This window comes from Amphimedon queenslandica, unplaced genomic scaffold, assembly GCF_000090795.2.
Source record: "Amphimedon queenslandica unplaced genomic scaffold, v1.1 AMPQUscaffold_13402, whole genome shotgun sequence".
Lineage (NCBI taxonomy): Eukaryota > Metazoa > Porifera > Demospongiae > Haplosclerida > Niphatidae > Amphimedon > Amphimedon queenslandica.
This window is the reverse complement of record NW_003546362.1, coordinates 150321-170699: the sequence shown is the minus strand read 5'-3', so window position 1 is coordinate 170699 and position 20379 is coordinate 150321. Positions and strand designations below refer to the sequence as shown.

The window sequence follows — 20379 nt, the reverse complement described above, 5'->3', positions numbered from 1 at the left end:
TAGGAAAGAAGATGAGTTAGTCAGCGAAGCAGGAATAAAGAATAATAGCAAAATAATGCTATTGGGAAGAAAGGTACGTACATGTACATCTATATGTCTGTATTTTGTAGCCTAAACTTAAATAACGCTGTAACAATACTTTTTATTTACAAATATATGAGGGTTTTAATTGCATTTTTTCCTGATCACAAGTTTTTAAGTTAATCTACATGTACATTATGCATTAATTAAAAGTTCTGGTAAAGGCATTGCATCCACACTGACTTTGCTATAATGCTAACTGCAAGTGCTTTAGGCTCACTCCTTAATATGTCTTACATCTTTTTCTAATTTTATTATTGGATAGACTGATCCAGCTCAAGACGAGTGTCTTAAGAAGCTTGACGATATTTCAGAATCAACAAATACTATTGAGAGAAAGATTAAGAAGATTGAACAAGAGCTGGAGGGAATTGAAAAGGTACTTTTCATTGTGCAGTAAATGAATTCTATACATGTACATGTACATCTACATACAGTCATACACATGTGTGTCTTACTACATGTACAATAATGATTATTGCAAAATACCTTAGAATTTAAGTACTGTACATGTACATAAGCTCCTTCTTGAACTTAGTTTAAGTTACAAAAATTTCATGGACAAAATTATTGTTTTGAATTACCATCATGTATTCTCTACTATTACCATTAATTATTACTATTACTTCACATCTGAAATTAATGATTGGACTATTGTTGTATATCAGTTAGTCATATGATTTGTTCAATGAGTCTATTAATGTTCCCTTTTAATTATAATCTTTGTTATTTCCAGGGTTTCCTGTTGTCAGAACTAGTCTCTGAATCTTGTGATAAGTTACGTAAACAAAGTTTGTCATGCAATGAGAATTTAATGAAGAATCTAGAGGAACTAGACACTATAGTAAGTATTTACAGTAACCTACCCTCATAGGTATTATATTCATTTTGTTATTACCCCCTTTATTATTATCATTACAGTAATACCCCTTATATGTGTATTTGTAGGTACCTTCTGCCACAGAAACTCTTGTGAGAGGAAAGAGAAAGACACTAGTGGTACACATTCAATCATTAATGGTACTAACTGATAAGCTAACTGATAGAATTGCCACTGCAAGCACAAAATAATTATTTTTGTTTACTATGCATGCATGTCAATTCTTCTATGGCTGATTTCTATATTTTATTTTTATTTAAAATAGTTAATTTAATGAGATCATACATCTAACTGCCTATAGTGCTCATGCAAAGCATTATACAGATACACTTGTTCTTGAAGTAATAAGGTATTTTAAGAGGAGATTTTGCCCCATGACTTCAAGTTGGCCTGCCCATATACATCTACCTTGCAATTAATCTTAGTCAGTATACATTCTCAATGTTTGCTCCGCTATTACTGTGTGTGGAAGATTATACTGTTATTAGCCCTACATTACTAAACTATAAGGATTATTGCATTGTTTATATTATTTCAAGTCTCAGCATAGCTATTATTTTTTAGCTGATGTGTCAACTTAAAGGTGTGGTTGGCTGATGGAGCAATAACATGACTCAGAAAGTCTATAAAGTTTTCCGATTTATTATACATGTACTTATGTTGAGCAGAAAGTTTGAACTGATTCCAATTGCCTACCACTTGAACTGTTTACCTACCCAGTACCCAGCAATCAAAGGAAAGAGAATAAAAGAAATACAAATGTCAACTGGGCAATCGAGCCTTGTTAACAACTGAACAATATACTTACATTGTTAGCATTAAATGCATGAGCACGTAGTCTAGCACAATTATAAATGACTACAATGCATTAAATAAAAATTAATGTTAAAGAGGGGTCCGACACACTCCGGAATCCAGTAATACACTATCCTTGGAATCTAAATAGAATTTAGTGGAATCCAACACTTGGAATGCAGGATTTTAAAAATTTTAGACAGTATCTGGAGTCATACAAGCATTCAGCCAACTGAATTTAGGAATCCAGATATCCCATCAATGTGTCAGACCCCTTGAATGTTTAGTTAACTATCGAATGTTAATGAAATCATTGACTACACCCTGTTACATAGTCTACACAGCCAAGAATTATCATCTCTGATACAGGCCACTACCCAAAATCAATGATTCAAGCCTGATATCTATTTTGATGCAGCCCTGACTGGCATCAAAGTAAATCAAATTCTAATAATATTGATTTTACTTAGATTTAGATCGTTTGCTTAATTTTTATATGTGAGACTACAAAATTTAAGTTTTAATGCACTTGAATTTGTATATTTATACGTAGATTAAATTTACATATAAATATACATGTTCAAGTATATGTATATTAAAAACTTAAAATTACAACAAATACAATACTGACTCAACTTGGCCACCAGCCCTCTAAACCCTAAACTCTTTTAATAAAATTTTAACCAATCATACTAATTGGTGCAGAATACATCAAAACAGATAATATTAGCTAAATCTAATGCCTTCAAGTCTCCTTAATTTTATTGATGAATTTTCAGCTCATTTAAAAAAATCAATTGTATGTTCATTTGTAATTTTGCGTGCAGTATCTAATTTAAGCTCTGTGTCTTTTCCACTGCTAATTTTCATTCTCAATAAGGGCAATCAATTGTTCCATTATGAAGCTCCATGTTACCAACTAGTCCTTTAACAGCAACATGAAAGTGATTACTATAAACTACGACAGGACGATAATAATGTAATTCAGCTTCTTCTTGTTCTGTCTCCCATGTAACCCTGTTAGCATCATGAAGGTCTTCATTGTAACGTGGCGGTTGACAAACTACTAGAGGTGGTAAAAGTTTCAACATTTGAAAGGTAAGGTGCATTGATGCTGCCTTATAATCCTCTTGATCTTGAGCATAACCATAAATTATGCCTTTACTTGGAGTTTTCTCCTAAAACAATAAATCTAATAATTATTGACAATTAATATAGACCTACTATTTTACTGCAATTATGAGCAGATTCTTTAACTTCAGCACCATTTTGCTCATCCTGGGGTTGGTTATTATCAGCTTCATACTGCTAAAAAACTTAGATAAAAATATACAAATGCTTAAACTGACTGCTTCAAGATGATCCATTGTCTTAACTTTACACGCACTAATTAGAAGACCATAAATTTTATACTTTTCTTTTGTATCCAAGTCTTTAGGAGTATCTGGAATTTTGGAAGTTTCATTAACCTTTAGCAAAGATACTAAATGGGCTTCAAACTCCAACATAATTTCATCTATCATTTCATCATATACTTTCCGCAATGGCTACAAAAAAAGCACTTACATAAAGAACACTTGTCTTGTAACTAGAATATAATCAATGTAATGGCACAATGCTTATAGTTTCAGAATTTGGCAAAACAGTATTTTTATAATAGCAATGCTCAAGATTATACATTTCTGTGTATCAACAAAATGGATACAAATATTTGTGATATTAAATTCAGCATAAATGTTTTAAGACATTCATGAATGAAAAACTAAAACATGTAGCTACAAGAGTTTTGCATGACCAGCCAGGCCAGACTCCCCACAACACCTTCCCTTTTTCATATTTGGCTCCACGAGACTAATGTACAATGTAACTATTATATCTTACTTCATTTTGTCTTTCACAATTTGCAGAATCAAATGTCTGTACCAATTTATCCCTTTTTTCTTTTAGTCCGACAATATCATCATTACTATATCGATGTATTACCAGGCTATCGGGGTGACAAGAATAATGGTTATGTTCTTTACTTTTTACCTCTTTTCAAGTTTTCTTTTTTCTTTTTCAAGTCTCTGATATTCTTCTCTCATTGCTCTGAAATAAAAGTAAATGATAATAAAAGGAAGTGATGCTTGAGGTGCATACTTTAGCTCTTGTTCATGATCATCATTTAACTTTGCTACTTCCCTGTTAAAATAACCAACAAATCAGATCTAAACATAATAATAATCTAGTATAAATCTACTCTGTTTTCTCTGTGATGTCTTTCTGTGTTCTTCTATAAATAAATTATCAAGCAAGTTAGCTCTATAAATTCAAAATACTAGCCTTGCTTCTTCTTTCAAAACTTCAAACACATTTTTTTTTTCAGTCATAAAATTTATTCTGAGCACAATAAGAAATGATAAAGGATGAACATCATATGGAGTGCAGTAGTTATAAACAAATTAAGAGTAGATAATTCTTGTTTTAACTCACAAGCCTTTTGCAGTTCTGTGAAAAAGGTTGACAAAAACTGTCTCATTAGATGGTTCCATTATAGTCATGGGTTAATTCCTAGTGTTTGCAACTAGATAAAAAACAGCCTATGGGCTAGCTAGTGCATATATTATATTCATGTAAATTCTTTTACAAGCCGTCATGCACTGCTGACTAGACTAGACTATATACATACTTCCAAGAATTGTAAACCCTGGCAGAGTCAACCAATGACAAACAGTTCCTGGAAATGAGGCTTATGCATGATTTCCTAGAAATTCCAAATAAAATTGAATTAATTGGTTAGAGTTACAATTCTAAGAAATGTTTTGATAGATGTTGCCCATTAGTGATATTCATAGTGTCAAATTTCCCATGAATTAAAGCTTTATGCATGTGCCATCACTTCCGTTTACATCAAAAAATTATAGGGGGCACCTACTCTGCCCCCATATGCATGCTAGATGGTAGATCTGCAGGTCTAATAGCTAAACTTAATCAGCTATAGCTAATTAGCCATGGATGGGGATACTGCTTTTGAACGATTAATTGCAGCTGAAGAGAAGCTTTTTGAAGAGTATCGTAAGATAGAAGAATTAAAAAGGTAAGTAATATAGTTGAAGCTATATTGGTGCAATAGTGAGTCATTCAGTGACATTTTAAAGAAGAAAAAAACATTAACTGCTGAAAAAGAAAAAGAAAAAAACAAAAGAGATTCATTAATAAAGTGAAAATTTATAAATTATACAATTTTTTGATCTTATTATTATTAGAGCAATGGATGCTCTGGCTGAAAAAAAGTTATTTGTTGACAGGTAGGCAATAAATCTATATCATTGATGCATGGAACTAAATGCAGCATAATTTGCATACAGGTTAAAAAGCTCATCTTGTGATGCTCGCAAGATGTATGGAGATATGATTCCGGGAGACACGACCCACCAAGATGTGATATTAGCATATCAAAATCACTTCAAAAGTGCACACCATAGCATGCCCAAAAAACGTGGCACAAGAAGAGATGAAGAGAAATTTGAAGTATGGGAGGAATGTGCTCAAACTGTGCAGGTAGTTGTCTTCAGTTATTATAATTATTATATGCATGCACTAGAGATCCTATGATAAAAATAGGGATATGCTGGTAAAAATAATGCTTGAAAAATTGAGAAATATGTTATCTAAAGAACACGAGGAGCTGGATGAAGCGACATATGATTTACAGAGGGCATTTGAAATGTTTGTACAAGAATTGAAACAAGAAAAATTTCAAATGATGGTAGAAAAGGTATATTTGAATTTAATTGTTGTTTGATAAAATAGATCTATATATAGGTTGGTGGTAAGCATGGCATGAAAGAAGCAGAATTTGTCAAAGATCTCCTAACTACACTTCAGCCAGATGATTATTTGCACTTCATTGCCACAGGAGACACAAGAAAAAGAAAATATACAGATATACACTAATAATAAAACTTTAAGTGTTATAATGATGCTTTTCATGATGTCATATTTAACAGCTCAGCAATGTCCATGAATTTGTTTATGGAGCTTCCTGGAATTGGTTTATATAACTTCTTAGGTATCTTACTATTACATGTCAGTATTTGCCAGTTGAATCTGACTAAAGTTGTGTAGGAGGTTACAAGCAATAATGCCTAATAGGTTTGAAATCTATAGTCGCCTAAGTAATCTAGGAAAAAAATTGCTGGAAGTTATTAGCTGTGGCTGTTGTACAATTGTTTGGATTATTGTCATTGTGGGACAAAAGTAAGCAATAGATCTATCATGCATGATGATTTCTCTGATTAATTTTAGATTAAAAGGCCTATGTACCCTAACACAAAACAAGTTTAGTATAATTATACTTATGATCAGATTCTATTATTAAATATATTATTAATTATACATCATTCAGCAATCTTGAGAGCAGAATTACTCAAAAAAGAAGGTAAACCATAATAACCAATATTAAAATATGTACCTAAATATAATTATTATTTATAGAAAGTATAATGAGTTAGTTCAAGAGGTATCAAAGTATGAAAAAATTCTTGGAGAGTGGTGTGTACCACAAGAGCATGTTTTGAGGGAGCTCTCACTTAAAAGAAGCAAATTATTGTTAAAAAGTAATAGAACCATGCATTCTGATGAAGTAAGCTAGGTTTTATTCAATATTAATTTATTTTTCAATAATAAGAAATGTCAAGAAAATGAAGAATTGTTCAAGGATATGCTTGACAGCTTAACTGAGCTGGTTGAAATTAACTTGTGGAACCTACTTGAAGGAGGTATCAATGAAGAAAGCAAAAATGACACTCACTATGGTGCATATGGTCTACTGCTTAGTGCTTGTGAGATCAAGACAAATACCAGCATAGCAGAAATAGCCAAAGAAAAGGTATGCCTGGAACTATTATGATGTGTGTAAAGTAAATTATTGAACAAATAGGCTTTGAAAAAAATTGAACAGAAGTATAATTATATTGACAATCAAGGCATTGAAGAGAATGTGGATCAATGTCTTTCCATTCTTCATATGATGCTAACGTTATTGCCTCCTCTACTCCCCATGCAACCACAATGGCAAGATGATGAAATACAAGATACTTTTCGAAAGACTTGGGATGAAAATAAAGAAGGGCCATTAATATATTATCGTCCTGTGTTGGTGTATGGCAATCAGTTCCATGTTGCATTTAAGGGACTGGTAGGAAACAGTTCAGTATTACTACAAGACAAATGATAGCTAACATTGTCATAACCATTATAGTTTGGTAGAACAACAAATTATTAGTTCAAGAATAGCTTGATTAAATTTTGTATAGTCAAGAGTACATAATTCATGCTGCCATTATTGATACTACGCATGATCTCACTACTGTATCTTGCACACACGTGTACATGTGTAAGCATAGATATTATAGACATTATAGACTACTGAAACGTTATTAATTTTATTGATATTTTTGATAAACAACATTCTATCAGCTCAAATGAGCATTGAATAAAGGTAACGTAGTCTATAAAATTTATGGTGCAAAGGGTGCATGGGTGTGGTCATAAATTTGGTGTGGTCTGGTCTCTGGTGACTGGTGTGGTCAAAAAAACTGAATGAGAACTATAGAAGAATGGCAAGCAGAGGAATGAATGAGAGGACAGATGAATGCTAGTAAGTAAACTATAAAAATTATGCAAGTATAATTAAATCTAGTGAGCTGGACCTAGTAGTAACAATGGCACATGATGACAGTGACCATTTAAGTGAAGAAGAAAAACTTGATAGAGACATTGCTAACCTTGAAAAGTATGCCAGATATAGATGATTATTTTTATTAATAACAATTTATCATAGCAAAATTAGAGTTATGAGGGAGATGATAGGGAAGCAAGAAAGGTAATATATATATTAAGACCCATGCAGTTCTAGATTCTATTTTCCACTCAGTTATACAAGCCCTTCTTATGATGCTCGGAAGTTGTATGGTGACATTTTACCTGGTGATAAAACACATGAAGACGTAATACGACTCTACCAGCACCACTTTAACATGGCTTTTCAGCATATGCCAAAAAAATTTGAAGGTAAAAGTAAATTTGAAGTTTGGCAAATGTGTGGTGAAATATTTCAAGTAAGTTAAAGATCTATTTACCATCTAATTCATTATAGACTACAATTCCACTAATAGGATTGCTTTGACGAAAAAAGAAAAACATTAATAAAAATAATGAAGGATGAAATGAAGATTGCAGTAAGTCAAAGCATGACTATTGCAGATTTGGATGAAAAAACAACCGATTTGCATCGTGCATTTAAGATAATGATTGCGGAAGTCAATGATCAAGAACTTCTATTGAAAATGAAGCAAAGAGTAAACAAATTTATAGCTAATATTTTTCCTTTTATAATTTCATTTTAGAATCCTAGTTTAAATGAAGATGCATTTTATTTTGTGCTGGATATGATACAGAAGTTAAAACCGGTTCATTACCGATCCTTCTTGACTAAAGGAACACTAAATGAAACAAAATTGGAACTTCTTCCTGAAATTTAATAATATGACTCTAACTTAAACTATAGATTATAAATCTATATCACCTCAGCGCCTGACTAGAATAATTTATTATAATACTTAAATATATTCATAATTATATTTGATTGCTATCATCAGTTTACAGTATAAACTATGAGTTCCAGGAACTCAATAGCTTTTACACCTGTCTCCAAATTTCCAGGAACATAATAATGATATTCATGATTTTGTACAAGTAGCTCTATAGGCTAGACTATAATGACTAGTTCTTAGAAATGCTGCTGATGTGATAACTGCAATCATAGACCATGACAGTGATGACACAGCTACATGTATGCTGTATATAATGTATCGACTCCACCTCATAACTCTATGAATCAAAACATCTGTCTAGCCTTTCAGCTCTTTCTAAATTATTTCAAATTCTGCAAGTTATTTAGTCTGTCATCACATTTGCTCTAATGGGGAATACTTACAGTCGTCCACAGCGAAAAATTAGGAGAGGTACTCCATTACAAATTCCTGCAAATATAGCAGCTATTGACTTTGGAACAACAGCCCTCTCTCTCTCTTATTCTACAAAAGGAGATGTTGATGGCATGCCAAAAACTCTCCCATTTGGTCCTGATAAAATCAGCCGCATTCCAAATGCCATTTTACTTCAACGTGGAGATCTAGAAGATAACAAAATTAACATCGTGAAAGTAGTACTTGGAGATGTTGCAAGAGATAAGTTTTTCAAATTAAAGGTGCATGAGAGGAAAGATTACATTTACTTTGAAAGAATTAAAATGCTATTAAGACGTGAGAAGGTAAGTTTATAGTAATAATTAATCAGTTACATATTACATGCATATACATAGGGAATTAACAGGGAAGTGCATGTTACATCTTTTACTGGTGAGCCTTTCTATCTCCTTGAGGTGATAGCATTTATACTCAAGTACTTATCAGAAGAGTTACAAGAACATCTTAGCCGCACTGTTTTACCTCTTAAAAAGAATAATTTTGATTGGGTCATCACTGTACCAGCTATTTGGGATGCTCAAAGTAAAAGAATGATGAGAGAAGCTGCCTTTTTGGTAAGAGAATTGAACTATATATCAAGTTTTATTTTTATTAATATGTAGAGTGGAATGCTGACAGAGAAAGAGGGTCTAACAGCTCTGACACCAGTTGCAACAGGTGTACAAAAACCAGAGGAAGTCAACCCTGAGAAATTATCTCTTGCTCTTGAGCCAGAATGTGCCGCAATATACAGTCAAGCAGCAAGTAAGAAGGAAGCAGAGCAATACAAAAATGCTGCAACAAGTAAAGATGAGGTTGAAGAGGTAGTAGCAAAATTAGGCAAGGGGTACATGATAATTGATGCTGGAGGTGGTACTGTAGATATAACAGCTCAAGTTGAAGTAAAAGGAGGAGGTGTCGAAGTTGTCACAGTTCCCATTGGAAACGCATTGGGAGGAACACAAATCAATGAAAAATTCTCTTCAATATTTCAGGCTAGTATCTATGATAAAGGCTTTTCCAGTTTCTATAGTCAGAGCGACAAAGCTGGGGCTGCAATTGATAAACTAGTGTACACAGAGTTTGAATCACAAAAGATATCCTTAGGAAAAGGCACACATAATGAAATGGTAGTTGGTATTTCAAAACCAATTATGACATTTTACGGAGAAGAAAAACTTGAAGGTGGAAACTTTCCAATTGGATTTGAATTTGAAGATGACAATATTCGTATAACAGAAGATGCCGCCGAAAAAAATCTTTTTGATGAATCAATTAAAAGTCTAATTGAGCACATGTTTGAGGCACTAAAATCACCAAAAATGGATCATATTGAAACAATTTATCTTGTTGGAGGGTTTGGGAGCTCAAAGTTAGTCGAGAAGCATGTAAAAGAAGCATTACAACGGAAATCATTGAAAATCCAAGTTATTGTACCCACAAGTCCCACTCTCGCCATTGCAACAGGAGCTGTAATGCTCAGAAAAAATCCAGCTTTCATAAAAGCCCGATGTGCAGATGCCAATTATGGAATTGCTATTACAGAAAAATTTGATTCAAAGAAACACGATCCTGCTTACAAAATCAAAGGCGATTCTAATGATGAATATTACTGCAAAGATGTCTTTGATGTTTTTCTACAAAAAGGGGAGCTAGTCAGTTATGGGGAGGAATTTGTCACACAATTATGTGCACCTGATGGGTCGGAAGAAGTTACATTAGAAATTTACTCAACAGAAGAAAATGGCATCAAATATGTCAAAGCACCCGACGGCAAGCCAAAAGCCAAATCAGTTGGTAAACTGATCATTGAAGCTCCTAATCCTGATAAGTTATCCTGGAAAGAACGCCAAATCGATGTCATGATGAACTTTTCTGGATCTGAAATTCAAGCAAGAGCAATGTATAGATCTACAAATAAAGAAGTTAAAACTGTAATTGACTACCTTTAAGCTAGCTACTTTTAAAAAGTCTTGTCATAACATAATTGCGATGTTAGTTTATCATTTTACCTGTAGATCTATCTTAAGCCAGGCATACACTAGGCAACATGTTGCTGGCAACATCAAAGTAACCACAAAGTTGCCAACAACATGTTGCCTAGTGTATGGAGGCCTTTATGTAATTTAATTCACAGATATGATAACCTAGCCTATCATTTCCAGGAATTAAGATTACTAGTACACCACCTCATGATCTGACCACATTCATACTAGCTATATAGTATAGTCTTCAGTGATTCCTGGAATTGTGTACAGAAGCACAATTTGCCCCACCTTTGTGGCCTTATATAGACTATACATAGTAGATCTAGATCTATGTAGACCTACATAGACATGTATATATAAACCAGTAACAACTTCTTATTACAAGCAGAGATTTCTCCGTATAATGGGTACTCCACTTAGTCGATCACGAACAAATGAGAGCAGTCAAGATATAATCAAAAGTCTTCCAATAAATGCAGCAGCTATTGATTTTGGAACTACATCTCTCTCACTTTCGTACTCAACCAAAGGAGATGATGAGTGGGCTACATCTCTTGATTTTGGTAATGATAAACGTATTCCAAATGCCATTTTGCTTAAAAAGGGAGATGATGCGAAATTTGAAGTCTTACAAATAGGAAAGGAAGCAAGACAGGCTTTTATGAATGCCTCATCAGATGAAAGGGAAAGATTAATCTATTTTGAACGAGTTAAAATGTTATTGAGGCGAGATATTAAGGTATAAAATAGAAACTATATATTTAGCATCTAGATTTATTCTTTGCACAGAGAGAAGCACATGTGACATCATATACAGGCGAGCACTTTTATCTCATTGAAGTGATTGCATTCATATTGAAGCACTTAGCAGAAACATTAGAGAAATCTCTCGATAGAGGAAGTGTAAAACTTAAGAAGAATGATTTCGATTGGGTCATCACTGTACCAGCAATATGGGATGTTCAAAGTAAAAGAATGATGAGAGAAGCTGCATTCTTGGTAAGATTAGCACAGTAGATGTAAATACACACATTCAATTCAAGTAATAATTATAATTTGTAGAGTGGAATTCTAACAGATGGTGAAGGTATAACAACATTGACACAAATTGGATGTGGAGTTTCATCACCCGAAGAAATAAATCCTGAAAAGCTACTTCTTGCTCTTGAGCCAGAATGTGCTGCAATATACAGCCAAATTGCATGTAAGAAGGAAGCAGAGAAATACAAGAAAGCTGCAATAAGTAAAGATGAGGTTGAAGAGGTAGTAGCAAAATTAGGCAAGGGGTACATGATAATTGATGCTGGGGGTGGTACCGTAGATATAACAACTCAAGTTGAAGTAAGAGGAGGGGGTGTCGAAGTTGTCACAGTTCCCATTGGAAACGCATTGGGAGGAACACAAATCAATGAAAAATTCTCTTCAATATTTCAAGATATCGTTGATGATAAAGGGTTCGAAAAGTTTATAGCTAGTGGCGATGGGAAAGATAAAGCAGGTAGGAGTACTAATGATGAAGCAGATATTATAAAAAAGAGGATCCTCTGTGAAAAATTCTTGTATGATGAGTTTGAATCACAGAAATTAGCTCTCGTAAAATATACAGATGTCATGTGTATAGATATACCACATAAAATGATAAATTTTTATGGAGAGCAAACAATCATAAATGGAATAAGTAGAATGGAGCTTTACGAATATGAAGATGACAAAATTCGTATCCCATTAAAAGCTGCAGAAGATACCATTTTCCATGACTCACTTAAAAGTTTAATTAAAGATATGTTTGAGGCATTAAATTCACCACAGATGAAGCAAATCCACACAATTTACCTAGTTGGAGGCTTTGGAAGTTCAAAGATCGTTGAGAAACACGTCAAAAAAGAATTAGTCAGAAAATCCTTGAAAATTGAAGTTATTGTACCACCGCATCCTACTATTGCTATAGCACATGGGGCTGTAATGCTCAGAAAAAATCCAGCTTTTATAAGAGCTCGACGAGCAGATGCCAATTATGGAATTGCTATTAGGGAACCATTTGATGCAACGAAACATAATCCTGCCTACAAAATAAAGCATGCTTCTGATGACCAGTTTTATTGCGAAAACATATTTGACATTTTCTTAAAGAAGGGGGAACTAGTCGACAGCAAGAAAAAGATTACAACATCTCTCCATCCATCAGATGGGTCAGAAGAAGTTATACTTGAAATTTACTCATCTGAGAAAAATGACGTAAAATATGTCAAAACACTTGATGGGAGACCAATTGCCAAATTAGTTGGCCGACTCATCATTGAAGCTCCAAATCCAAAAAAACTACCTTGGCGTGATCGCGAAATTGATGTCACAATCGACTTTTCTGGAGCTGAAATTCAAGCAACAGCCATGTATCGTCTCACAAAAAAGGAAGTCAAAACAGTTTGCGATTTTCTTTAGCTTAACTCATTATTCTAGTGTAGTGTTAGAAACTTCAAATTAACTTAACCACTATGGCATAAATAGAATGTAGACTATACATTAGTTTAATTTAAATGAACCTATTATAATATAACAATTATAATACTATCCATCTATCTATAGTCTAGACAGTGGCCATAAATTTAATTGTATTTGTATTCATGTAACAAGACGTTTTCTATTGAATAATGATGAACATAAATTATACTGTTTCTAGTTTCTCTGAGAAATGTTAATTTTTGTCAACATAACATGCCTTTTCTATTTATAATTTAAAAAATTAACCTGTTAACCAGATCTAAAGCAACATAAGATCCTGTTGCTAGCAAAATAACTCAACGACTTAAAACTTAGCAATCAATTTTAGATAGTGGATCTATATCCATTGGCTTTCAAAGATTTAATAAGAGCAGATAAGTAACCATAATACATTTCATCATCAAGTTTAGTGTACAGCAGTATTGAGCTATGCATGCCACATAAAACTGCATATGTATATACAAAAAATCAATAAGTACATGTAAAATAAAATAGCTTAAAACTGTTACCTTTCAAATATTTTGTTGATTAGCTTCTGTAGGTTTTGCTGCTTTTTTCCTCTCTCCTTTTTCCTTAACTTAATTTTATTAAGCTCAGCCCGGCACAAAAATTTCCTTTTCTTAACCTACAATGAGAACATGCTGTCATTAGAACTATAGTACACAACAACATTATCACATTATAGTAAGAAGTAAATCAAACATTAATGATTGAGACTGGGTGTGCATGGCACTGTATGACTAAGTGCATGTACTACATTTGTTATATTTGAGTGGGTAAAACATAGCCACTACTAGCCATACTAAAAGCAAAAGCAGCTGTAATCAATATAAACCAACATGTTGCATTTGTAGCAATAACAAATACACTTATCTTTTGATAGTTGTACATAAGTAAGTTTTATAGTATAAATATTAGTTTTAATAAAAGGAAATGAATGTGTAAGGCATAATAATTCATGAACTGTCAATAAACTGAAAGTATTTTAGATAAAAATCAAAATATAACAAATCAAGCAAGTTGTGATAGCATGTACATGTAGCATAAATATCCATGCCTGTCTCTAGAAATATCATAAATCAAATCAAAAAGAAGATGGGTAGACTAGTAGAGTATATACTGTTACTTCTATCAGTTGTACTAGTAATATCTACATTGACTGGATCTGCTAACAATTACTACAATGGTAAGATACTGACTATTATACTAATCGATAACTACTGTTTTTGAATTATATATATATATACACTATTGACAAAAAGAGGAACCAATTAAATTCACAGATTGTTGTAAGTTCAGTAACACACTATTGATTATTTTATTAATTTTAAGCTGTGACTAAGAAATTTGCTGAACTCACTAATGCATCATTGACTCCATATCCCCTAATTCGTGGGAGAAGGTTTCATTGGAAAGCAAAAATACACATAAGTAAGCTAACAACTAAATCATACCTAATAATAATGTTTTAGAGAAAACAATAAAATGGGCCATTTTGCATCTCACATTGAAAACAAGTTTCAAGAATTTTACTAATATTACTTTTGTTGATGAAAAATTTAATTTCTGTGATTTGTGCGTACAATATATCAAGGAATACTGCCCAATACAGCCTGGAATATATAACTATCGGTACAGTGATACACCTTCACACCTTTTGTGGCCTGTGAGTATATACTTTTAGTATAGTGCATACAAAATTCTGTTTTATAGGGACAGTATAACTTTAAAGTCACTGTTTACAACCAGGAGGGGGAACAAATCTTTTGTGGAACAAAGGAAGTTAAACTAAACTAGTGAAAACTCATTTAATATCAATAATTAATTTTCTTAAATGAATAATGAAGCACCATGGTGCGTGGACTCGCCCGCTGAGATTCACCTGAGGGATAATGTGTTACTTGTATTGCCCCCATCATGATATTATATATATAAGCAACTTGATATTTAAAAAAAGGATAATAGATTTTGACAAAGTGCAACAATGCAATTACTGCACTGATCCATAAAATAAAATATAGGTGTGGTCAGCACCTAGCAGTGCAGTGCAGATAAACATGGCACGTGGGTAGGAGAAAGAAGAAAAGCTGAAATTTATTTTAGCATCTGAAGCTCTATTCAAAGAAAGAGTAAGCACACAAAATTTGCCTAGATATTTAAAAGAGACTGAGATAGTTTGGTTGCTCTTGCTTTCCCCAGTGCTGCCTGAAAATTTTTCGAAGAGGCTAAATCACAAACTTTGAGCAACTGTAACTCGCAAACAAAAAAGAGATTAGAAAATCCCCACATATTTTTTAATCTAGGTACTTTTCTCTACCTATCAATGCTAATCTTGACCAAATAGAGTGAAACACGAAGATTTGGCTAGGAAAAGTGGTCTATTCTTGAAAATATTCAGCTTTTGCTACCACGGATTGCTATGAAAATACAACGGAGCTAAATAAATTATCTTTTTCTCAAAGCTTAAAAAAATTATAACTCAGGAGAGCTCAGTAAAAAAGATATTGACTAGGAATTAACAGGAATTTTCGTGACAGAATGACAGACAGACAGAATGACAACCCAACTGCTTAGTACCCGCCTACGCAAGCGTGGCGAGTCCAAAAATAATAAATTTTACAGCACGGTGAAAATATAATATGAAAAAAGGCATAGATGGCTTAATTTGATCATATTGAAAGTATTAGCAGGATATAGGATACACATATCTACATGAATAATACTGCAAACTTACTGTCAATGATATTACTACAGCATAGGCGTAGCCAGGACTGTAGAGAAGGGTGGGCCAATTGGCGCGCGAAGCGCGCCGAAAAATTTTGGCCACCTAATTAATTATTCATAGTGGGCGTGGTCTTACATTTTAATTAGTTATTATGACAAAAATGCGTAAAAAAATCTTCTAAAAATCATCTAACTATTTCATTAGTGTATGGTGAGTATGGTCTCTGCCTGTGTACAAGTCTGGTTTGCTCCTGCTGGTGATGCAGTAAAGAATGCTCTAATTCGACGTGTTGGTGCAATTATCAAACTTTAATTAATAATGATAGTCACACCCATTCTTGAAATTTTACACCCAATGCGCACGCATAATAACGTCATAATAATATTGTGAGACCTATTGAAATATTCGTGAAATATAGTTGTACAACTGCTCGTGAGTGCTTCATGAGGTAGCAATACAGTTAATAGGAGAAATGTAACCATAGTTACCCACAAAACTTCCCCACTATATATACTAGGCTAGCTAGTAAATGCTACAAAATGGCGCGTTTTTATACGGAACAGCAGCAGACTGTGCTGAAGGCCTACTTTTATGAAAAAGGAGTCAACTCTTGTGGCAAAGGACGAATGAATGAAATTGAAGCTATATCTCAGGAACTCCAGTGTCCTGTAAAGAAAGTAAAGGTATTACACAAAGGCTTAGAATAGTCATGCGTAATTATTATGTATACATACAAACTGTACTTACAGTACTATGGCTCTAAAGTGGTACATGTACAGTATATGATCACTGTTTAAATAATGGTATACATGAGTGGTATGAATATTAAAATGCATATTATGAAATGTGAGATTAAATGTGAGAACGAAGCAACATTATCTCAAGTTCATTCCTTAAATGTGTTTATGCTTTAAAACAAAATAATAATTATCTTGTTTAAATATAGTAAAGAAAAGTACTAAGTTGAATGAATCGAGTCATAGTTAGCTTAATTTAGCTAGCAGGTAACGTTACACAATGATTGTTGTTACTACATGATTACACATGCAGTAGCTGTTTTAGTGAGTATAGAAAAACACTATAATACCAATGAAAGTTAATATCTGCCATTGTGCCAATGCTGGTATTGCAAGGATAGTCATTTTTTGTTAATCTCAGTGACCAATACTATGTTTACACTAGGCGAGTATACTTACTTGTACCTGTCAAACGTCTCTTTTTTGTCAGGTGACAGTACTACATTTTACTTTAAGTTTTCAAACACATGGGTGATTATTAACCAATGCCTTGACTACTGAGTTAATCACTATAAATTAATATAGCAGGGTATCAATACTAGATACATGTAAATGCTAATACAAGGTCACTGTATAAAAAGGTCACCCTATCTATAACAGCAACCTATAAAGTCCCAGTCTACTGACTACTGTTCCCTGTGCAATTTAGAAAAGTCACCTCTACATGTACAGTGTACATGTAACACAACCATTAGTTTCGGTCCCAGAGGTGACTGCTATAGATAGGTTTCACTGTATAGTATAAATGTTGCAGGTATGGATTACAGTATGTAGTGCACATTGTACAAGTATATAGTATCAATAAGTTGATTGTACATGTACTCACATCTATGATAAATACATGTACATGTATAGGCATTAGTTATTAATGTACAGGTACATGTACTTCATTCAATCAATACAATGTACATGTACCTGTACTGTAGTGTACTGTCATTGTTACTTGTACCTAACATGTACCATTATGTATTGGTATTAGCAATTTGACATGTCAGCTTGTATACATTTAATAGTTACTAGTTGATGTTAATATGAAGGCTTTTAGATGATAAGTATACATAGTAATAGTCTGTTACATGTTGACGTTAATCCCATTTATGCTACTAATGTAAATACCGTAGTGTACGTAACTATATATGTACTCTTGATACTATGTACATTACTTGTAATTTCTAATATACATTGATGGCATACATTATTAATATATACTTACTAGACTCCTATTTACATGTAATTGTACAAAATATTTTTGTTCACGGATTAGTAAATAGTTATGTACTTGGTATACATGTAGTATACTCACTATATTTACTGAAGTTTAATACACTGTTGTCATTTAAAGTACATGTTAGTTTTTACCATTACAATTATTTATGTTTTCATAGAACTGGATAAATGCTGAGCAACGACGTTGTAAAAAGAAATCATCTCCTGATATTTCTAATGTTAGTATAACATACATGTACGTGTACATATACACAATACCAAGAGTCTACAATACTAAGTTATAAGAGTTTTGTTTTATTGATCATATGTGCTAATAGACAATACAGTATGTAGCCATTGTTTTTTCTATACATGTAGGTACCAAGTATTGTAGTAACTCGTGGCTTTAGAAAACGATCAGGGTTTCAGACTTTTTGTCATGAAAAGTCACTATCATCGTCTACCCGTAAGTGGCCGGTATAATAGTGTTGTAAACAGTGTTTATATTTGTAATATTTTAGCTTCTATGCCTCAACTTTCACAAATGTGGCAACAACTGCCTGAGTCAGAGAAAAAGGATTGGTCAGATAAAGGACGAGAAATAACACAGTCTTGTACTAAAAGGAAGGCCATCAATGACTTAGTCTCATCTTTGCGTAGTAATGTACATGGATTTTTTGTTTTACTGTGTCTATCTTTTGTACTTCAGCTTTTAAATCTCTCTAAACTTGGAGTAGAAGGCTATGCATCTGTCCTTAATTTAGAATCATCTGAGTCACAGTTAATGACATCTTCTGATAAAATTGACAATTTTTTAGAACTGGAACAAATTGAGGACAAGTTTTTCAAGTATATGTGTGGTAAGCAATGCACATACACACACTTTGTCATTTCAATATTATACATTAGGAATGGAATATCGTTTAAACTTAAAAAAGAAAAAGTCTTTTGATGACATCCTCAAGAAAGTACGCCTGTCATTCAGGAATAAATACAGTAAATTGTTACATATTGGCATATTATGTTATTTGAATGCTTTTAGTGGAGGCTACTGGTAAAGGACGTATTCCTTATGGCAAGTTAAATGAACTTGGATGTCATGTCACTGGTCTTCCAGAAGGCATTTCATTTAAGCAACCATCGCAATATAGTTTCTCAGATTTAAGAACAGTTTGTAACAGTTTAAGTGATATTAAATTTATGAAAATAATTGCTGAATGATAATTTGAAAGATGTTAACTGTTTCATTCAAACTATACATGACCATTATATGGAAATGTAAAATTAGGTAAATCTATTAATACTATTATTGTTACTGTGTCACCTTTAAGCGATATATATTATTCAAGAACCTTTAGTATTATGGATCACTGTAAGTGCTTGTCACATTTGTGTATTACTGTTACTGTTATTATGCCTTATTACTATTACTATTATTGTCTATTATCCGATGCCCTTTGGAGCATTTATCTCTCATTAACATTTTAACACTGAGCTCTCTTTCTTTATTTCTCTAACCCTTCATATAGTACCTACCCATGCAGGGTTTCCCACTAAGCATGCTAAGTGAGCTAAACAGCATTCTTCATGAGTTGAAAAGCACATGTATGTACGTGTACAGACATTTGTACATGTATATGGGATTTGGAGCAACTGTAAAAATTTGTTAAAAAAACCCGGCTAATTCTAATCAGAATTAGCTTAAACTTTTTATGCAAACTAAAAAACATCTATATGCATTAGAAGAAATTATAAAACTGATGAATTCTCTCTTAGCCATTTTTGATGAAACTAGGTCAAAGACTGTGTATTTGTCCAAATTTTGAGCAACTTTATGTATTCATTAAAAGTCCAATTTTAATTGGAATCAGCTCAAACTTTCTACACAACATAAAATATGTATATGTATCAGACAAAAATATTTAAAAGGAAAATTCACCTCTAGCAATTTTTGTACAGGATGTTTTGTCAAACTGTAGATAGAGCAGTTTTAAAAACTCACTAATAAAATGCTAAGCACTATACCAAAAAACCTGTGGGAAACCCTGTGCATACCACTTTGGCAACATTTCATTTCTTTCCCTTAGTGCGCAATGTCTTTGTCTACATGCATAGTCTTATTTGATCTCTCTTTCCCCTCTTAAGATGCCCTATACATTATCTTCAGCAATCTCCCTGAATATAGTCTATTCTCATACAAACTCTTTACTCTCTTTATAGCTTTACTATCTCTATGTCTTTCTCATCTTTGCTCCTGTATGACCCTATCCTACATTCTTTCCTCTCTACCTTCCATTCTACATCTACATGTGTAATATGTTTACTTTAGCACATGCATATCAAAAATGTATGCCACACACAGGCCTACGTGTATGTCACTAATTCATTAAAGTATAGC

General features: G+C 33.0%; 7 protein-coding genes across 12 annotated transcripts; 6 read left to right on the top strand and 1 right to left on the bottom strand.

Annotated features, from left to right (window-relative positions):
• Positions 1-55: 55 nt before the first annotated feature.
• On the top strand, positions 56-1152 carry LOC105312813 (BAG family molecular chaperone regulator 1-like). The gene is made up of 4 exons (XM_019996661.1): positions 56-73; positions 347-460; positions 818-925; positions 1030-1152. Exons 1-4 carry the CDS (start codon positions 56-58, stop codon positions 1150-1152), a joined length of 363 nt encoding a protein of 120 aa, XP_019852220.1.
• A 1238-nt stretch (positions 1153-2390) lies between these two features.
• On the bottom strand, positions 2391-4366 carry LOC109582073 (uncharacterized). Of its 2 annotated transcripts, none has more exons than XM_019996664.1 (9): positions 4229-4366; positions 4079-4135; positions 3996-4028; positions 3896-3937; positions 3788-3844; positions 3638-3743; positions 3106-3303; positions 2981-3064; positions 2391-2934 (listed from the first exon to the last, which is right to left on the bottom strand). In XM_019996664.1, exons 1-9 carry the CDS (start codon positions 4294-4296, stop codon positions 2629-2631), a joined length of 951 nt encoding a protein of 316 aa, XP_019852223.1. In that variant the 5' UTR covers positions 4297-4366; the 3' UTR covers positions 2391-2628. The 2 variants fall into 2 exon arrangements, with proteins under 2 accessions (XP_019852223.1, XP_019852224.1); XM_019996665.1 differs by having other exon boundaries at positions 2981-3061; positions 4229-4365.
• Positions 4367-4587: 221 nt separating this feature from the next.
• On the top strand, positions 4588-8300 carry LOC109582096 (uncharacterized). 5 transcript variants are annotated; one of them, XR_002184909.1, is made up of 15 exons: positions 4589-4955; positions 5002-5043; positions 5104-5296; positions 5340-5513; positions 5561-5995; positions 6044-6076; positions 6144-6176; positions 6233-6380; positions 6426-6626; positions 6678-7397; positions 7440-7532; positions 7581-7622; positions 7674-7857; positions 7915-8097; positions 8146-8300. XR_002184909.1 is itself a non-coding variant. In XM_019996694.1 (5 exons), the coding sequence occupies exons 1-5, from the start codon at positions 7462-7464 to the stop codon at positions 8278-8280; spliced, it is 615 nt and encodes a 204-aa protein (XP_019852253.1). In that variant the 5' UTR covers positions 7408-7461; the 3' UTR covers positions 8281-8300. The 5 variants fall into 5 exon arrangements, 1 of the variants encoding a protein (XP_019852253.1); XR_002184910.1 differs by having other exon boundaries at positions 4588-4955; positions 6044-6176; positions 6436-6626; XR_002184907.1 differs by having other exon boundaries at positions 6044-6176.
• A 292-nt stretch (positions 8301-8592) lies between these two features.
• Positions 8593-10783, top strand: LOC105312812 (heat shock 70 kDa protein 12A-like). Its single transcript, XM_011405740.2, has 3 exons — positions 8593-9071; positions 9123-9341; positions 9390-10783. The coding sequence occupies exons 1-3, from the start codon at positions 8721-8723 to the stop codon at positions 10716-10718; spliced, it is 1899 nt and encodes a 632-aa protein (XP_011404042.1). The 5' UTR covers positions 8593-8720; the 3' UTR covers positions 10719-10783.
• Positions 10784-10902: 119 nt separating this feature from the next.
• Positions 10903-13490, top strand: LOC105312811 (heat shock 70 kDa protein 12A-like). Its single transcript, XM_011405739.2, has 3 exons — positions 10903-11493; positions 11544-11753; positions 11817-13490. The coding sequence occupies exons 1-3, from the start codon at positions 11158-11160 to the stop codon at positions 13191-13193; spliced, it is 1923 nt and encodes a 640-aa protein (XP_011404041.1). The 5' UTR covers positions 10903-11157; the 3' UTR covers positions 13194-13490.
• An 849-nt stretch (positions 13491-14339) lies between these two features.
• Positions 14340-15051, top strand: LOC109582076 (phosphatidylglycerol/phosphatidylinositol transfer protein-like). Its single transcript, XM_019996668.1, has 5 exons — positions 14340-14439; positions 14516-14542; positions 14586-14684; positions 14726-14919; positions 14967-15051. Exons 1-5 carry the CDS (start codon positions 14349-14351, stop codon positions 15048-15050), a joined length of 495 nt encoding a protein of 164 aa, XP_019852227.1. The 5' UTR covers positions 14340-14348; the 3' UTR covers position 15051.
• A 1448-nt stretch (positions 15052-16499) lies between these two features.
• Positions 16500-19239, top strand: LOC109582074 (uncharacterized). The gene is made up of 7 exons (XM_019996666.1): positions 16500-16661; positions 18161-18220; positions 18360-18447; positions 18503-18645; positions 18691-18841; positions 18891-18977; positions 19024-19239. Exons 1-7 carry the CDS (start codon positions 16518-16520, stop codon positions 19200-19202), a joined length of 852 nt encoding a protein of 283 aa, XP_019852225.1. The 5' UTR covers positions 16500-16517; the 3' UTR covers positions 19203-19239.
• The last annotated feature ends 1140 nt before the right edge of the window (positions 19240-20379 follow it).

Bases quoted from the DNA above. Each gene is read 5' to 3' on its own strand.
- LOC105312813 (XM_019996661.1), top strand. The intron at 461-817 runs GTACTTTTCATT...TGTTATTTCCAG, and splicing joins AGCTGGAGGGAATTGAAAAG to GGTTTCCTGTTGTCAGAACT. The intron at 926-1,029 runs GTAAGTATTTAC...GTGTATTTGTAG, and splicing joins TAGAGGAACTAGACACTATA to GTACCTTCTGCCACAGAAAC.
- LOC109582073 (XM_019996664.1), bottom strand. From the start codon at position 4,296: ATGACTATAATGGAACCATCTAATGAGACAGTTTTTGTCAACCTTTTT. The intron at 3,065-3,105 runs GTCAGTTTAAGC...TAAGTTTTTTAG, and splicing joins CAATGGATCATCTTGAAGCA to CAGTATGAAGCTGATAATAA. The intron at 2,935-2,980 runs GTAGGTCTATAT...TTATTGTTTTAG, and splicing joins CTCATAATTGCAGTAAAATA to GAGAAAACTCCAAGTAAAGG.
- LOC109582096 (XM_019996694.1), top strand. From the start codon at position 7,462: ATGGCACATGATGACAGTGACCATTTAAGTGAAGAAGAAAAACTTGAT. The intron at 7,623-7,673 runs GTAATATATATA...TTTTCCACTCAG, and splicing joins ATGATAGGGAAGCAAGAAAG to TTATACAAGCCCTTCTTATG. The intron at 7,858-7,914 runs GTAAGTTAAAGA...TTCCACTAATAG, and splicing joins TGTGTGGTGAAATATTTCAA to GATTGCTTTGACGAAAAAAG.
- LOC105312812 (XM_011405740.2), top strand. From the start codon at position 8,721: ATGGGGAATACTTACAGTCGTCCACAGCGAAAAATTAGGAGAGGTACT. The intron at 9,072-9,122 runs GTAAGTTTATAG...GCATATACATAG, and splicing joins TGCTATTAAGACGTGAGAAG to GGAATTAACAGGGAAGTGCA. The intron at 9,342-9,389 runs GTAAGAGAATTG...ATTAATATGTAG, and splicing joins TGAGAGAAGCTGCCTTTTTG to AGTGGAATGCTGACAGAGAA.
- LOC105312811 (XM_011405739.2), top strand. From the start codon at position 11,158: ATGGGTACTCCACTTAGTCGATCACGAACAAATGAGAGCAGTCAAGAT. The intron at 11,494-11,543 runs GTATAAAATAGA...TTCTTTGCACAG, and splicing joins TATTGAGGCGAGATATTAAG to AGAGAAGCACATGTGACATC. The intron at 11,754-11,816 runs GTAAGATTAGCA...TATAATTTGTAG, and splicing joins TGAGAGAAGCTGCATTCTTG to AGTGGAATTCTAACAGATGG.
- LOC109582076 (XM_019996668.1), top strand. From the start codon at position 14,349: ATGGGTAGACTAGTAGAGTATATACTGTTACTTCTATCAGTTGTACTA. The intron at 14,440-14,515 runs GTAAGATACTGA...ATTGACAAAAAG, and splicing joins TGCTAACAATTACTACAATG to AGGAACCAATTAAATTCACA. The intron at 14,685-14,725 runs GTAAGCTAACAA...ATAATGTTTTAG, and splicing joins GAAAGCAAAAATACACATAA to AGAAAACAATAAAATGGGCC.
- LOC109582074 (XM_019996666.1), top strand. From the start codon at position 16,518: ATGGCGCGTTTTTATACGGAACAGCAGCAGACTGTGCTGAAGGCCTAC. The intron at 18,646-18,690 runs GTACATGGATTT...TTTGTACTTCAG, and splicing joins TCTCATCTTTGCGTAGTAAT to CTTTTAAATCTCTCTAAACT. The intron at 18,842-18,890 runs GTAAGCAATGCA...ATTATACATTAG, and splicing joins GTTTTTCAAGTATATGTGTG to GAATGGAATATCGTTTAAAC.